We start from the raw sequence: 17,306 nt of genomic DNA on the forward strand, positions 1-17,306 counted from the left end.
CAAAGGCTGAAGGGGCGGGACAGGCGAGGCTCGGGGCGTGGCGAGTGTTGCTGCGTTCGAGGGTGCTGGTGGCGGGCCCGCTCTTCTCTTACAATACAATGTATTGAAGCCACCTACTGTATTTAAAGCAGAAACTTAAAGCGAGGACGCGTCACCCCCTGTGGGCCCCTCGGGAATAGAAAACATAAAGTTTGGAGAAAGTTCAAAGGCGCTTGGGCTGCCCAGTGGCTCTTTTTGGTTTCTCGCCCCGCCCCTCTGCGCAACCCCAGTGAAAGTTCTCGCGCTCCCATTGGTTCTGGTCGGGGGTGGGTCCGGAACCTGTGCGCCGCGGAACCTTCTACTCCGGACTCCAGGTTGCTGCAGGCGCGTCTGTGTAACGCGGTTTCCGGATTGCCGTCTTCCTTTGCATGAGGCGTTGTGCCTGGAGTTACAGGTAGCCATGGCCCAGCGGGTCTGGCGTCGACGGACCCTGGAGCGGTGTCTGAAGGAGGTTGGAAAAGCCACCAGCCAGCCGGAGTGCTTCCTCACGTAAGTGCGCAGAGCCCAGTCTCGGGGTGTGACCCAGGTCTCCCGTGGGCGCGGCTTGCGGGCTCCCAGCAAATCTTGGCGTAGGGGGAAGGTAAGGGGAAGCGTAGATCCCTTTTCCCCAAATTTCGGATAGTTTACGCTCTTCTAGCCTATCAGAATTTTTAAAATTGTTAAGAGCTGGACAGTGCGGGTTTCCCAGTCGTGTGCTATTGAAATCAGTCTAAGCTCAGTTATTAACGCCCAGAGGCCTCTGTTGAGTCTTACGCACCCCCTACCTCTCCACACATACGCACGCTGTTGGTTGCTCTTTTCTCCCATATGTTCCAAAGCACCCGGTGCTTACTTACCCATCATCACACGTTATTGACTTCATACACTATTAACTTCATACAGTATTAACTTGTGTTAACTTCATACAGCGTACAGTATTAACTGTTGTCTATCAACCTCCGCGACTGGGCTTTTTGAGAATTAGGACTATCTTTCATCCCTCTTCCTGGCACAAGCTCTTTGTATTTTGTTGAAGGCCTTAAAATTATGAAGTTATGGTTCCCAGATTTGTATTTCAAACTCGATCGCTCCCTTGAGCTCCGAGCTCACAGCAACGACAGCCGTATACTCTCAGCATCTCAAATTTGCGAACTGTGGGTTCTGTTTACTTCCCTGTACTCTGCCCTCCCTGAAATCGTTTCCCCGTGCTGCACCACCTGCCTTCCCTGTCGCAGTAAATAGCACCTCTATCTTTCCAGCCGTTCAGGTATGTAACTAAGCTACTTTCCTGATACCTTCTTTTTTTCCTCAATTTTACATCTAATTCCTTTGCAAATCCTGTCAGTTTTGTCTCCAAACTATATTCAGCTACTTCTCACAGTATCCACTGCTCTAACCCAGGACAGTTCTCCCTCATCCTTTGCCTAGACAGCTGCATCAGCCTCCTAGTCACCCTACTTTCATCCCTTTTCCTCCATAGGCCATCTTTCCAAAGTGTAAATTATATCATTTGCTCCTCTGCTTAAAACCTGATGGCTTCTCTTTACAGTTAAAATGGCAAACTCTTATCTCTGAGTTCTGCATGATTCGGCTCCCACCTATCTCTCTAACCTTACCTGCCTCCTTCACCACACTCTATCCATGCTGGCCTTTCTGGTTCCTCAAACTCACCAAGCTCGTTTCCGTCTTGGGAAATTTGTTCTTACTGTTTCTTCTGTCTAGAATACATGTTTCCAGATCTTTGTAAGATTGTCTCCTTATGTATAGGTCTCATCTCAGATGGGACATCCTCAGTGATGTGTTTTCTGACCACTCTTGCCAGAACAAGTGTTGACCGTTCGCTGACTGAATGAATGGAGTGGCATGTAATATAGCAGAATTGAGAATTTAAGGCTCAGATTCACTGTATATCTCTAGGCAAATAGATCTGTAACTGTTTCCTTGCCTAAAACTAATACAGCAGATTCACAGATACTCAATTGACATTTTTTTTACATTAATAGGGCTCATCAGCAAGATAATTCACTCTTGGGGGCTGGAATCTATACTTAACATTTCATTCAGATTTGATTTCGCACAAGAGTTGGGCTTTTTTTTCGTTTTAATTCAGACTGCTGTGAAATTATTACCTACTACTATAAATCACATTTAACTTCCTCCTCCCACCTCCTTGATAGGATTCAAGATGAATTGGCATCAAACTTCACTTCTTTAACAAAAGTACTTTATGACTTTAATAAAACACTAGAGAATGGCAGAATCCACGGAAGTCGTTTACAAAAACTAGTGATAGACAATTTTGATGATGAGCAGATTTGGCAACAACTGGAATTGCAAAATGAACCAATTTTACAGTACTTCCAGAATGCAGTTAGTGAAACCATTAAAGACGAAGACATCACTCTTCTCCCAGAGAGTGAGGAGCAGGAGTGTGAAGAGGATGGCTCAGAGATGGAGGCTGATGGCCAGGAGGACCTAGAACAAGATTTGGAGGAGAAGGAAGTGTCAGACCTGAGTGGTGAGGATCCTGAAGGGGGTGAGAGCGCTAAAAACTCGAGCAAATTTGCCCTAAGAAAAAGCCCAGTTTTCAGTGATGAGGATTCTGATCTTGACTTTGATATCAGCAAACTGGAACAGCAGAGCAAGGTACAAAACCAAGTGCCTAGGAAACCAAGAGAAAAGTCCGTAGTAGATGATAAATTCTTCAAACTGTCTGAAATGGAGACCTTTTTAGAAAACATAGAAAAAGAAGAGGAACAAAAAGATGAGGCGGAGGAGGAGGAAGATATTGACTTTTTTGAAGATGTTAATTCTGATGAAGATGAAGGAGGGCTGTTTGGAAGTCACAAAGTTAAGGTAAAGTTTTGGGAGATGAGAGAAGGCAAGCACTTTCTGCCTCCTCAAATTAGATTTTGTGCTATTTCTAGAAAAAAGTTTTAAAATTCAGTAGGACTTAAGTAAAATATTTAGATCAGTTGAAAAGAATTGACTGGAAAAATTAAACCAAAGCCATCATTACCTTATCACAAAATACTTGTTTTGTAGCTTAAGAAACATAATCACATGTTAGAGATATTCAGAATTTTTCTTCAAACATATATTTTCACCAAGCACTAAAAATAATAATAAAAGGAAGGCATTTGTATACTTTATTCAGGCAGGGATATTTTGAGAATAACTGTGGTTAACAGATTTAGATATATGTAATATTGTGCTCTGTCATATAAGTCATGAATGAATCTATAGGTAGATTTGGGTTGTATGTTCCAATAGTTCTTATGGTTTTATGGTAGTGTTATTAGTTGCCAATTTTCCCTAATGACTATTTTTAGCTTATAGTGTTAGAGACCTATGTATATACGTATACAATACACATACGCACATATGCGTGTTTTAATGCAGTTTTCTATCATTAATTAAAAGTTTTAAAAGTCTTTTTATTTTAGTCAGGTAAAAGTTCCAGAAACCTGAAATACAAAGATTTTTTTGATCCAGTTGAAAGTGATGAAGACGCAGCACGTGTTCATGATGATGAGCGAGGTTCAAATGAAGAGGAAGAAATTGCTGATGAAGAGAGAGAAGACAGCATTTCTGAAACGTGAGTGCTCTGAATCACCCTTTACATTGCAGGCCGGAGCTGCCCGCTCATATATGTGTACTCATAGTTGTCAAATATGTTTGTCCTAAAAAGTTAGATTCTCTAGCGGATTCTCTAAGGTCAGATAGTCTCAAGATAGCCCAAAGTAAGTCTGAATTTAAAGGCATGTTAGAGGTCATCTCATGAAGGTAAATATCACTGGCAGTAGCAATCAAACCTTTATTACAAGGAGCTTTGATTTATTTTTTGTGCCAATAAAAATACCCTGTTGTTATTTTTATGAGATACGTTGGTATTGTAGATTGATGAACAATTTATTTTCTATATGTTGGACCTTTTTTGTTCTATTTCACCTAAGTAATTCCTTCTGTTGTACCTTAATAATTGAATCTCTTTAAAAGTTCTGAGTATTTGTTGCATTAGGTGTATGAAAGAAGAACTTTTATTATTAGAAAATTTGTTTCTTTTTATTTTCCTAACGAAAAGGAGTGTTTCCTGTCATAAGCTTTTTGGTATTATAGAGATGAAGATAATGACTTTGAAGAAGGTGAAGATAGTAAACGACATACAGAAGTCTTGAAAAGAGTGACCTTTGCTTTGCCAGATGACGAGGATACTGAAGATACAGATATCTTAAATGTAAAGAAAGATTCTGATGACGTTAAATCCTCTTTTGAAAAAAGACAGGAAAAGGTAATTATTAGGAATTTAAGGTTTAACTTGAGTCTAGAACTTACAGACTACTAACTAACCTCTGTTCTTCTTGGTGGCACTCTTTATTATCCTTTAAAAAACAAAACAAAATCTTCTGCTATTCTCTAAAGCACATTGTGTAGAGATGCCCATATGGAGAGCAGCTAATTTGCAAAAATCAGTGCTGCATTTGCCAGCCTGTTGCTTTCAGTTCAGGGCCCACGTGTAAAACCTCTTTCTTTTCTCGGCTCCTAGTGTCTTTATACCTCTGGCATGTCTTTTCTGATTATCTGTCCTGTGGACCTCTCTTTTATAACTTTCAGCTGCTCTTAAGAATATTAGGGTGCTCTGCAGGTGGCTTTTGTGAGTGCCACATAGCCCGAATTTTAATTAATAACATCTCAAACTCATCTTCCAAAGTTGATAAAAATTATTTCATTGTGACATAATTTCAGACAAATGAAAGGTCGCTTGAAAATAATAGATATAGTCTAGCTCCAATCATTTGCCTCTATCATTTAAGCACTTTAGAATTATATCACACAATTAGAAATGAGTATAGGCAAATAACCAAAGATACCAAGGATATCAAAAGAATTCTTCAAAAAGAGAATCTGAATTAAATCTGTGATTGTCACATTGTCCCCAGAAGAGAAGGTCTAAAGGAAAAAAAGCACTGTAAAGAAAATTTAAGAAATTTGTCAATGAGTTAGTGTTCTCCTCTACCTGCGTAGCCCTCTCCTCCCCAAAAAGAAAAGCAGGTTTAGTTTTACTGGGAAATTATATCAAAGTTTCAAGAAATAGATAATTTAATGCTATTTAATCAATTCCCACATATAAAGAGTAAAGTAAAGCTTCCAAACTTTTTTCTTGTAAAGCTATTACGGCATGAATACCCAACCAAACCTGACAAAGATAGCATTGAAACACACACACACACAGTCTCATTTATGAATAGTGATTCAAAAATCCAAAAGAGCACAATGAAAGAATCATGCTACCAGAAGCAAGTGGGCCTCATTCTCTTGATTCAGTATTAGGAAATCTGTTAATTTAAATCTTTGTTAAGGAGAAAAACTATATGGTTACCTCCATATGTGTCAGAAAGACATTTGATAAAATTCAATATCCATTCCTAATTTTTTTTCACTCCTAGTGAAATGCAAATACATCTAGCCAAAAGGTGCCATCATACTTAATGGTGAACTTCTAGAGATACCCCTTTAAAATAAAAAATAAGACAAAATGTCCACTCTTACTATTAAGCACTCTTATTTGACATTATTTTAGAAGTGTTAGCCAGTGCAACTACAAAAGAAAAGAAAAGGTAAGAGGTAAGAAAAACTGAGACGAAAGCATTAATGTTTGCGGTGGATAGTAGAAAAACCAAGCAGGTGGACTGAAAGGCTAATAGGAAAAATGAGAAAATTCAGTAAGGTAGCTGAAAAAGTTGGTCTTTTATACAGAAAAGTCATTATAGATACTGTCTTTTAGAAATTGGAGATAGAATTTGGAGTGTGGAGTCAAAAGAGTCAGGCACCATTAGATACTAATGTTCTAATCAAAAATCTTACTTAATCTTGGAATGCTCTAATAACTAAAATTGTTAGTAGCTTGTGCATAGATAGATCATTTGGCTGGAATGGAGCCCAGAAGTATACCCAAATGCTTCTGGGGGAATTTACTATATTATAAACATGACATTTCAAATCAGTGGGGGAAAGAGGTCATGTGCAGCTCCTCACTCCACCTCAGACAACGGCCATAGGAAGGCACTATTGGCATAATTAAGAGGTGACAAGAGCAAACCAGAGTTGTATTGAGGAACAATAAATACATTTCTTGCTTTCCCACTTTTAAAAATATTAGTTGCTTTTACACAACTGTAAGTCTAGTATTGTTTGCTAAATGTATAATAACTCCTTTTGTCTCATTCTTAGATGAATGAGAAAATTGCATCTTTAGAAAAAGAGTTGTTGGAAAAAAAGCCTTGGCAGCTTCAAGGGGAGGTGACAGCACAAAAGCGGCCAGAGAACAGCCTCCTGGAGGAGACGCTGCACTTTGATCACGCAGTCCGTATGGGTATGTGGGCCCTTGGGGCTGCAAGTGTTCCCTTCTGTGCTTTTTTCTGTGGTTCTGTTTCATAGATTTGGAGGGGATGTTCCTTTTTCCTCAATTTTTTATTTTAAAAACTTGCAGACATGCAGAAAAGTTGAAAAAACAGTACATTTTTTTCAGCCATTCAGCTGGATATACCAGTTCTTAACATTTTGCCGTATTTGCTTTCTCCCCTATGTATATGTGTGATTGTGTGTGTGTACGTTTTGCCCTGAATCATTTGAAAGTTGCCGGTATCATGATACTTCACTCCTAAGTACTTTTACGTGTATCTTCTAAGAACTAGGACATTAGGACATTCTCCTATATAGCCACAATGCCATTAATTCACCAAGAATTACTAATACGTTAATGATGCTGTTGTCATTGTCTGCTGATTAAATTGTGAATTCCAGCCAGAAACCTTGGTCATCTCATTAAATATCTTTCTTGTACCCATTAAGTCAAAATGAATTTCAATTTTATGTCAGTCTTAGAATGGAAAAGAGGGGAAAGAGTTCCAGGTGCATGGGTTAAAAGTGTTAGCACTCACTACCCTATCTACTCTAGTTTTGTGGCTCTCAGACTGGAGGGAACATCAGAGGGCCAGTTAAAACACAGATAGGTATCCCCTTCTTCCTACTTTTCTGATTCAGTAAGTGTGAGATGGGGCCCAAGAATTTACATTTTAACAAGTTCCCAGGGGTTGTTGATGCTGCTGGTTCAAGGACTACCTGCTGAGAACCACTGGTCTAGTTTATATCTACCTAATGAGTACATTTTATATTTCCTTTAGCACCTGTGATCACAGAGGAAACCACCCTTCAACTAGAAGATATCATTAAGCAAAGAATAAGAGATCAGGTCAGTAAGAATGAAATTTCATTTAGAATTCACTGGAATTTTTGGAAATTATATGAGAGTATTTTGAGAGTTGGAATAACACTCTATTTTCATAGAAATTTTGTTTGTAACAGTTCTTCATTTAAAACCTGTAAGTCTAGACTAGGATTGTTCTCAGCTTTTGTTGTGTGAGGCACTGCGCTTCACTAGTGCCTGAGAAAGACAGATGTTGTGCCTGAGGAGAAAGGGGTAACCAGAGCTTTTGCTGGTCTGCCCCGCACCTTGCTGAACTGTTGGGATGAAGCGGGTGGCAGGTATGGTGACTTATGTCTGATTTGACATGGTCACACCCAGGACCGTTGATCTACATACAGTATCTGGTAGGACAAATAAATGAAGGGTTTGTTTTTTCAAATGTGAAAAACCTAGCAAAGAGTTTTTAAGAATTTATCTTAGGGGGCCGCCCCACGGCTGAGTGGTTAAGTTCGCGCGCTCCGCTTCGGCGGCCCAGGGTTTTGCCGGTTCGGATCCTGGGTGCGGACATGGCACCGCCCATCAAGCCATGCTGAGGTGGCATCCCACATGCCGCAACTAGAAGGACCCAGAACTAAAGGCACACAACTATGTACTGGGGGGCTTTGGGGAGAAAAATAAAATCTTTAAAAAAAAAAAAGAATTGATCTTATTTTGTAAACTTAAAGCTTGGGTACATGACATGTACAATATGAGATGGTTTGTAACGTGAATAACGTTTGATTACGCTTTTGTGTCTGAAATAGGAAAGGTGGGTACTATATAGAGAGTATCTTTAAATCTTAAATGAAATGAGACAAAGTCGATTCTTGACTTTTAAACAAACTGATGGGGAAATTTGGAATTAAAGTTGGTAACCAGGAGAAAGATACCTTTAAAACAAAAACAAAATGGATGCTCAAGTAGTGTCCTCTGTCCCTTTCATGATACTTATTCTTTGCGCCTTGAATAGTCGTTTCAGAGATTAAAAATTACTTTTGTTTTGCTACAGTTTACTTCCTCTGGAATACTTATGTTATTCCAGAGGAAGATCCTTAAGTGAGTGTAGAAAATAATCATAGATTTTGTTAATTCATGTTGGACCTGCCTTACATATTTTAGGCATGGGATGATGTCGTACGTAAAGAAAAACCTAAAGAGGATGCATATGAATATAAAAAGCGTTTAACGTTAGACCATGAGAAGAGTAAACTGAGCCTTGCTGAAATTTATGAACAGGAATACATCAAACTCAACCAGGTAAGGAAGCCTCTAAGCCGGAGCCATGTTCTTAAAGGAAGAGAGGTGGAGAACCACCTCTGCTGGCTCTACTGTGACGAATTCATCAAACACAGAAACCTTGAGCTCTTGGGTCACCTTGTTAGGGAACAGAGGGTTTATAATGTTCCCACTGAATGCTGGGGAGTTTGTTTTGCGCTCCGTCACTGGTCGCCTGATACTTTCACAGCAAGTTAGTCACCTTCTAGCAGTTGTTATAGTAGTGCTACAATTTTAAAATCATTTCTTATTCATACTTCTGAACTTACTGATGTATTTTATAAGATTATCTGTGAATTCACTCAGATTTTTAGGTCTGATAGGTTTTTGTGTCTTTTTACTTAGATTCTTAAAAAATATCTTTGGTTAAATAAGATAAAGTTCAATTTCCAAAAATATTATATTCACAATATAATAATTGAATCATTCCTTCACATTTGTTTTATTGGGAATGTGGTCAATACATGCTTGAGGATGACATGGCATTTTTATTCTGCAAAAGCCATTTAAGATTTCTACCAGATTTAGTTACTTAATTCCACTTAAGCAGCAACAGCCAGCAGTGCCCTTGATGCCGCTGTGAAGTTGAAGAACAGAAAGATTTAAATTAAGATTCTTTCCTGCTGCTTTGCAACCCAAGGTGGTAGTTGAAAGAACATGTATACTGTTGGTGCTTATTGAACATCATTTGACTACTTTGAGGAGATTCAGTAAACACAGAAAGTATTTGGTAACCATGAGAGTTAAAAATTAAGTATGTAAGGCAACAGCTTGTACCAGCTCTGTAAATGTTAGTTTTATTTATATCTTGGAAGTCAACAGCCAGTTGACAAGTTTTTGAATATGGACTTAGTTTAGGCTGATTCTAGACCCATTCTCTTAAGAGTTAATCTAGGGTTGATGATCACTATTTCCCATAGTTTGGTATCCAGACTAGAGGTAATAAGCAAGATGCTGGTAAACAGCACATGATGGAATCTTTACTCTTAGTTGACTGTATGTGATTTCATAGATATTACTGCCTAGGATGAGGCAAAAACAATTTGGGACTAAAAAATGTGAGTCTAGTTAAAATAGTAAAAAGTAGTAGCGAGTGCTTGGACGTAGCTGGAAGGTGGGCTCTGAGGACAGACTGTGGGAACACAGACCTGGATGTATCTCTGGCACCAGGGTCATGGAGGCAAAAAGCCACTTGTTTCCCTGTGCTGGATTTTTGTGTGTGTATGTTTTGCTTCTGTCTTAATGAAAAAGCAAGCATTAAAACATGGTCTCAGCCTTCTAGAATAAGCATTTTGGGCAGGGGGAAGAGGGAAGTATAAAGTTTGCCTTTTCTCTTCAGAATGAAAGCTGCTGTCAATTTTTTCAGTGTGATTTAATCAGATTAAATCTTCAACAAATTTTATATAAATAAAAAAAAAAGTCTCTACAAGCCAAATGGATATTTGGATAATTTAACAAAGTCTATATTAACACCATAGTTCTTTTTTTATTTTTTTTTAATTAAGGTGATATTCACATAACATAGAATTAACTATTTTAAAGTGAACATTTCAGGGGCATTTAGTATATGCACAGTGTTCTGCAACCACTACCTCTATCCAGTTCCAAAACATTTTCATCACCCCATGATAAAACCCCATACCCACTGAGCAGTTGCTCCCTGAATTCCTCCTTCACCCCAGCCCCTGACGAACACCAATCTGCATTCGTTCTCTATGGATTTACTTACTTTAGATATTTCATATAAGTGGAGTCATACAATATATGACCTTTTGTGTCTGACTTCTTTCACTTAGCATAGTGATTTCAAGATTGTGGCATGTGTCAGTACTTCATTTCTTTTTTATGGCTAAATAAAATTCCATTTGTATGTATATAGTGCAGTTTATCCAGTCGTTAGTTGATGAGCATTCAGGCTGTTTACCTTTTGGCTGTTGTGAATAGTGCTGCTCTGAACATGTGTATTTGTTTGAGTACCTGTTTTTATTCTCTAACGTTTTGAGGAATTGCCAGACTTCTTTCAATTCTGACTGGACAATTTTACATTCTCACCAACAATTCATAAGGGTTCCAGTTGCTCTACTTCCTCACCAACACTTGCTGCTTTCCCTTTTTTTTTTTAATGATGGCCTTCCTAGTGGGAATTCCTTGGTTCTTGACAGAAATAAATACCAAGGGAATTAAATTGTAGGTTCTAAATGTTAGAGGTAATGGTTGCTGCAGCTCCTGAAGTGCACATCACATTTCTTCTTTGCTAGGGGCTGGCACCATCGTGGTGTTGATAACTTTGCTTTGGAATGTTTTTCTTTGGAGCTGAAGCCTTGATGATGAGAGATGGGGAATACTCTCATTGGCCTTTAGCTTCTTGTCCTGTGATGTATATTAAGCTGCTTAGTCTGATGTTGTTGGATTTATTTCCTAAGCAAAAAACAACAGAAGAAGAAAACCCAGAGCACGTAGAAATTCAGAAGATGATGGATTCCCTCTTCTTAAAATTGGATGCCCTCTCAAACTTTCACTTCATCCCTAAACCGGTAAGTGTGTTAACATCTTGTAGATAGAGCAGGTGTGACCTTATCTTTGAGCTTTTGTCAGTCTAGCTCTTTATTTTGTTTTAGGGTACGAACCTACAGGAATTCCCTTTAAATTACAGGCAGGGCCTGCCTTGAGAAAGGCTCCTGTCTGGTCTTGTGACAGTTTTGGCTTCTACCTGCTGATCCAGCCTGATCTCCAGTGGGCCCTTCCCAGACCCTCAGCCTTAGCCACAGGGTCTCCTCATCCTCACCTTTTCTCCTTGTTCAGTCTTCAGTTGCATTTTCATTCTGTGATTGGTGTGGAGACATGTGATGTCCGTAGCTGCGTTTACTGAATACCTGCTATGTGCCATATTAGGTCCTTTGTGGACATTAACTCCTTTCCCCCAGTTTTATTGAGATATAATTGACATATAACATTGTATTAGTTTAAGATGTACAATGTAATGATTTAATATATGTACAGTTGGGAAATAATCACCACAGTAAGTTTAAAGTTTAGTTAACACCCATCACCTCACACAGTTTCGATTTTTTTCTTTTCTTATAATGAACTTTTAAGGCCTACTCTCTTAGTATGTGCAGTACAGTCTTGTTAACTATAGTCACTATGCTACGGTGGACTAGATCCCCAGGACTTAATTTATCTTATAACTAAAGTTTGTACCTTTTAACCACCTCACCCATTTCCCTCACTGCTCCGCCTCTGGCAACCACCTAGTCTGTTCTCTGTTTCTGTTAGTTTAGTTTTTTTAGATTCCACATCTGAGTGGCATCATACAGTATTTGTCTTTCTTTGTCTGGCTTATTTCGCTTAGCATAATGCTCTTAAAGTCAATCCATGTTGTTGCAAATGGCAGAATTTCCTTTTTATTGGTGAATGATACTCTGTTATGTATATATACCATATCTTTATTCATTCATCATCGATGTGCACTTAGGTTGTTTCCATGTCTTGGCTACTGTGCAAAATGCTCCAGTGAATACAGAGGTGCAGATATTTCTTTGAGCCAGACAGGGCCTCCAGCTTGGTTCTGCAGCTGGGCAAAGCTGCTGGTTGGGCTCTCTACTCCGATGCTGCTGTGAGGAGGAACTTGGTCTGTCAAGATCAGAGTGCTGGTTGCTATAAGCCCTGCCCCTCTTCTCTGTCCCAACCTGATCCCCAGTGGTCAAGCCCTGCAGATTCAGATTCCGTCAGTGACCCATGTGAGGCAGACGTGATTGGGCCTACCCAGAAGCGTCCTGCAATGCTGCGGAGCTGGAAGTTGTGCTCTTTTTTCCCTCTGGAGAAACTATAGGCCCAGGGGCCTTTCTCAGTGGGTGCTCTGCCGGCCTCTGGGAGAGGCGATGTGGTCACAGTGTAGCCTCTCCTTTTACGGTTCTAATGTGGGTCCTTCTCAATCTCTGTGGTCCAGAGGGTTGCTTCAGCCTCATACCCGGGTTCTGGGATTTTCACAATGGTGTTTTGTCTACGGATAGTTGCTAGTTGTTTTTGTGAGGAGGACTAAAGTTGGGGTTAACTTACGTCGTCATCTTGATGACGTCAGTGCTTCTGTACATTAATTCTTAATCCACAAAACACCAAGGCAGATATTACTCTTTCCATTTTGCAGATGAGGAGACCAAGGCTTTGGAGGTGGGAGAGTATGATCTAACTCTGGGCCCATGCTCTCTGCACTGCCTTATGTTCCCTGGGCAAGGCCCACACCTCTCCAGTGCTCTGCCTCTCTGCCTATTTGACTCCCACGCAGACTTGGCTCAGTGCCTGTGTACCCCTTGGAGCTTCCTGTCATACACCTTCTTTGAACCCATAGAACATGCTTGTACCATCCTTTTGGTACTTGCTTACCTATTGCCCCTTGGTGTCTCTTGTGTTGTTGTCTAGAAATGGCATATCATGAATCAGAGACTAGTCTAGGAGTTAGAAATCTGAGTCTGATTCTGCCCCTAACTAGCTTTGTGATTTAGGCAAATTGCTCCACATTTGATTTATACAGAAGCAGTAATCTCCAAGATCCTTTCTGATTCTTTGATGGCTAGGTGATTTTTTCGGTGCAAGTATTTTGTCTTCTCAAGCAGAATCAGCTTTTATCACCTGCTTTTTTGTTTTTGTTTAATCGAAGTGTAACTTACATGATGGTAAGTTTTTGGTGGCAGGAACCATCTTTAGATTCCCAAAGTGTCTAGTTTGGGCTGTATAAAGTAAACAGATAAAGGGAAGAGAGGAATTTCTTAACCTCTCTTGGCTAGCAGGTCTTACTGTGAAAAAATCTTACTGACGTGAAGGACTTGATCCATTCCTGTGCCTTACAAGGCCCCACATGATCTGGCTTCTTCCCGCCCCTCTGCTCTCCATAACTTGCTATCCCCTCGCTACACTAGTCTTCAATACCTTCAGTGGGCACAGTGCCTCCTTGCGCCTTCCTGCTGGGCTCTTCCCTGGGCCCCTTAGGCTGCCCTTCCTCCTTTCCATGGCTGGCTCCTCCCAACTCTGGAGTCTCAGGCCAAACCCTCCCTTTCTCTCCCTCCATTTGTCACTACTCTGCTCCTTTCCCTCATTGTACCATAGTACGGTTGCAGTCATTGGTTGATTGTTAATTGTTCTCTACTCGTTTTTGAGCCAGCACTGCTGTTTCATTGCTGTGTTTGTCACACTAGCATGGAGGCTGATGTGGGGAAGTACTCAGACATTCCTTGGAGTCTTGGGAATTGAAAAGTGAATGTATTTGTGTCTACCTGCCCCATTTTAAAAGCCTGTCTTACCTTTTTCCCCTTCAGAAATGTAGACTTTCGAGCATAAGTTTCCTCTCAGGTTGGTATTTCATGAGCCATCTCTGTAGACTCTGTTAACCTTAGTCATGTTTTTTTGTTATTTTTTTTGGGTTGTCTCCATTTTCTCCATATTTCTCTTTAAATTTTAGAATGGAACACAGTGTTCCTCATAAGTAATTGAACAGTGGTCCAGTGGAAGAAATGATTTACTCCACACTCTGCTGTTTTTCTCTTATTTAGAATCCAGGATTCCGTTGTGTTTATGGCTGTTTTGTTCCTTCTGAAGTATCCTGGAGCACATATCTGCCTAGTTAACTGGAATGTGGATAGCATAGGGCTGAGACAAGGAGACTACGTCTGTGAAGGAGGCAGTGATGTGCTTTGCTGTAGAGCCCTTTCTCCTGAGTCTCAGTCCCATGCTCTCTCCAGGACACCTGCTCTTTCCTACACTTCATCTGTTACCCTACTCTGGCCAGCAGTTCTTGTCCCCGGGTGTCCCTCACAGAGATGTGTGAGAGTCAGAATGTAAAGACATTATTGTAAGTGTTTGATAAATAGTCACCATTGTCCTTTTATTACCATGATCAGTATGAAACTTGTTTTAATTTCTGAATTTCTTGGGCAGTTCTTTCAAAAAAAGGAAAACAAAAAAATGGCCCTTCGACTAGTGTTGCATTCTTTTTTCCTTTTTATAATTGATAGGTTGGATTTATTTTGATACTGTTTTAGTTTTCCAAAACAGTTCAACATCATTGCACGTTTCTGTTTGTAAAGATACGTTTTCACTAGCTGGCAGATGAGAAAATTTATCAGGTACAGTCATGTGCTGTATAACAACGTTTCAGTCAACCACAGACTGCATATGTGATGGTGGTCCCATAAGACTGGATCATATAGCCTAGGTGTGTAGTAGTCTGTACCATCTATTGTGTGAGTACACTCTGATATTTTCACTATGATGAAATCACCTAACGACACATTTCTCAGAATATATCCCCGTTGTTAAGTGATGCGTGACTGTAGTCTTTTTTGACTCTTGTTCTGGTAAACATTTTTCCTTGCATCTTTTCCGTATATTTCTTTTTTTTTTTTTAAAGATTGGCATGTGAACTAACATCTGTTGTCAGTCATCCTTTTTTTTTCCCTTCCCTCCTCCTTCTCCCCAGAGGCCCCCAGTACATAGTTGTATATTCTGGTTGTGAGTGCCTCTGGTTGTGCTATGTGGGATGCTACCTCAGCATGGCTTGGTGAGTGGTGCCATGTCTGCCCAGGATCCAAACTGGTGAAACCCTGGGCCGCTGAAGCAGAGCACATGAACTTAACCACTTGGCCATGGGGCTGGCCCCTCCATATATTTCTTATAGCTAGGCTTTTTTCCATAACCAAATGGAAGATAATATTCACAGAAATCAATAGATTCTGTTAAACAGTAGATAGGATTGTTTGAGGATGTCCACATACATGGCAGATGGAAATAGTTTAGTAACAGATGGAAGAACTAGTGTTTGAATATGGCAGAAATATCATGCAAAAGTGTAGAAATAAGTGCTATTGGTATAGTATTGAGACAGAGAAGACCCTAAAATACTCAGGTATAAGATTCCTCAGGCAGCCCATGCTGCCCACCAACACTGCCATCATTCCAGTTAGCTTAAGACTTGCTGTCCACACATCTCACATTTTAAATAATCTCCATAAAGTATTTTATATGTTATAAGTTAATAGGTTCACAATACAAATATTTTTTAGACCTTTGACTTCCTATTAAATGTAGTTTCTTTTTTCTAGCCTGTTCCAGAGATTAAAGTTGTGTCAAATCTGCCAGCCATAACCATGGAGGAAGTGGCCCCGGTGAGCGTTAGTGATGCAGCTCTCCTGGCCCCAGAGGAAGTCAAGGTAAGAACCCAGTGTTGAAACAATAAGTATCTGTCAAAAAGTTAGTTTATAGCCAGATCTCCATTTATGTAATGTCATTTTCCTTGAGTTTGTAGTTCTTATTCTAATGTATCAGTGGTTCCTAAGTATAATCAAACTAATAATGTAATATGTATATTGGAATACCAGTCTTCTATAATCAGATATTATTATGAGGGTTCAGGTATAAGAATTATTATAGAAGTTTATTTGTAAATATTCTAATATCAGTATCTTGTTATAATCCAATTTGAACACTAGTGGTGGTTAGGTTTAAAATAAATTGCTTATATATTAGTAATCCTTTAATATCAGCATTTCCCCCTTATTTTATCCATTTAGTGATTTTCAGTAATGGAATCAGGGTCTGGAATAGAGCATTTGGGTATTGGAAGACTGCAGGCAGTCCCTGTCCTGTGGACATTGAAGCTCATGCCTTACACAGTAACGATGGTTTCTGCCAGGACCTCATCTTCCTGGCTGGCCAAGCAGCACGGCCCTCTTTCTCCCTCCTCACTTGTTTTGCTACACCCACACCCACCCCTTCAGAACCTCTGCCATCTCTGCAGGTGACAGCCCTGGCAGGCTAGGCTGGCAGCTGAGGAGAAAAGAGAGGAAATTGATCTCACTGGATAGGTGTTTCCTGTTTGTCTCCAGGAGCTCCTGCTGTCAGCTCAGTGGCTGTCAGCAGCTTAGCACTGGGGCTGCCTCAGGCATGTCCCTGAAGCCCAGACTGGAGTCTTAAGTGCTGGGGGAGGCTTGCTTCTCTAGGACTGTCATCTTGACAACCCAGCCCTCCAGTCTGCCTTCATGAAGCAGTTTGGGAACTGAACCGCCACTGTAAGAGTCTGTTCTGTCAGAGAATGCATTCCACATCTTAAAGAGCTGAGTTACCAAAGCTCTTTGGAACAGAGGTAGGGATTGCTCTGTGTATTCACACTTGGCTGCAGACATACAGCCCTTTGGCCACATTCTGTAGAATTGCTTCTCTTCCACTTCCCTAAGTTGATGCTAGGTTCGATTAACTAATATGCTGGTGGTTATTGTTTTTAGGAAAAAAATAAAGCTGGAGATATAAAAACAGCTGCTGAGAAAACAGCTACAGACAAGAAACGAGAACGGAGGAAAAAGAAATACCAAAAGCATTTGAAAATAAAGGAGAAGGAAAAGCGGAGAAAACTGCTTGAAAACAGTAACCCAGACCAAGCAGGGAAATACACGAAGGCAGTGGCTTCAGAGAAGATAAAACAGCTGACCAAAACAGGCAGAGCTTTGCTGCTAAAGGTAAGGCTGCAGGAGAGAAAACTACTGAAGGAGGCCTTTGGGAGGAAGCAGATGGCGAGCTGTAGGTGATGGCGCTCCACTGGAGCCACTGAGCCATTGACACCGCCCACCTGTGGGCGGAGAGGCCACTGGCGACTGCCTGGAATAACAGCCTTACTGTCTGGAGTTTTTAATGGAGGGTCCTCACAGTCTCCTGGGTCCTGGCAGCAGTTTTTCTTCACTCCCTTCACCCTTAAATAACTAGAAGAGTGTAGCAGCATAGA

The 17,306-nt window shown here is 40.3% G+C and overlaps 1 protein-coding gene across 1 annotated transcript in view; it reads left to right on the forward strand.

Annotated features, from left to right (window-relative positions):
- Window positions 1-16: 16 nt before the first annotated feature.
- MPHOSPH10 (M-phase phosphoprotein 10) overlaps window positions 17-17,306 on the forward strand; it is a 17,627-nt gene continuing 337 nt past the window's right edge. Inside the window, exons 1-10 of the mRNA XM_014845471.3 lie at window positions 17-528; window positions 2,196-2,874; window positions 3,465-3,616; window positions 4,138-4,309; window positions 6,250-6,391; window positions 7,203-7,270; window positions 8,384-8,521; window positions 10,963-11,073; window positions 15,634-15,741; window positions 16,813-17,043. Of these exons, the coding sequence (XP_014700957.3) occupies window positions 440-528; window positions 2,196-2,874; window positions 3,465-3,616; window positions 4,138-4,309; window positions 6,250-6,391; window positions 7,203-7,270; window positions 8,384-8,521; window positions 10,963-11,073; window positions 15,634-15,741; window positions 16,813-17,043 (1,890 nt within the window). The 5' untranslated portion in view covers window positions 17-439. The remainder of the gene's footprint in view (window positions 529-2,195; window positions 2,875-3,464; window positions 3,617-4,137; window positions 4,310-6,249; window positions 6,392-7,202; window positions 7,271-8,383; window positions 8,522-10,962; window positions 11,074-15,633; window positions 15,742-16,812; window positions 17,044-17,306) is intronic.

This window comes from Equus asinus, chromosome 2, assembly GCF_041296235.1.
Source record: "Equus asinus isolate D_3611 breed Donkey chromosome 2, EquAss-T2T_v2, whole genome shotgun sequence".
NCBI classification, from domain to species: domain Eukaryota; kingdom Metazoa; phylum Chordata; class Mammalia; order Perissodactyla; family Equidae; genus Equus; species Equus asinus.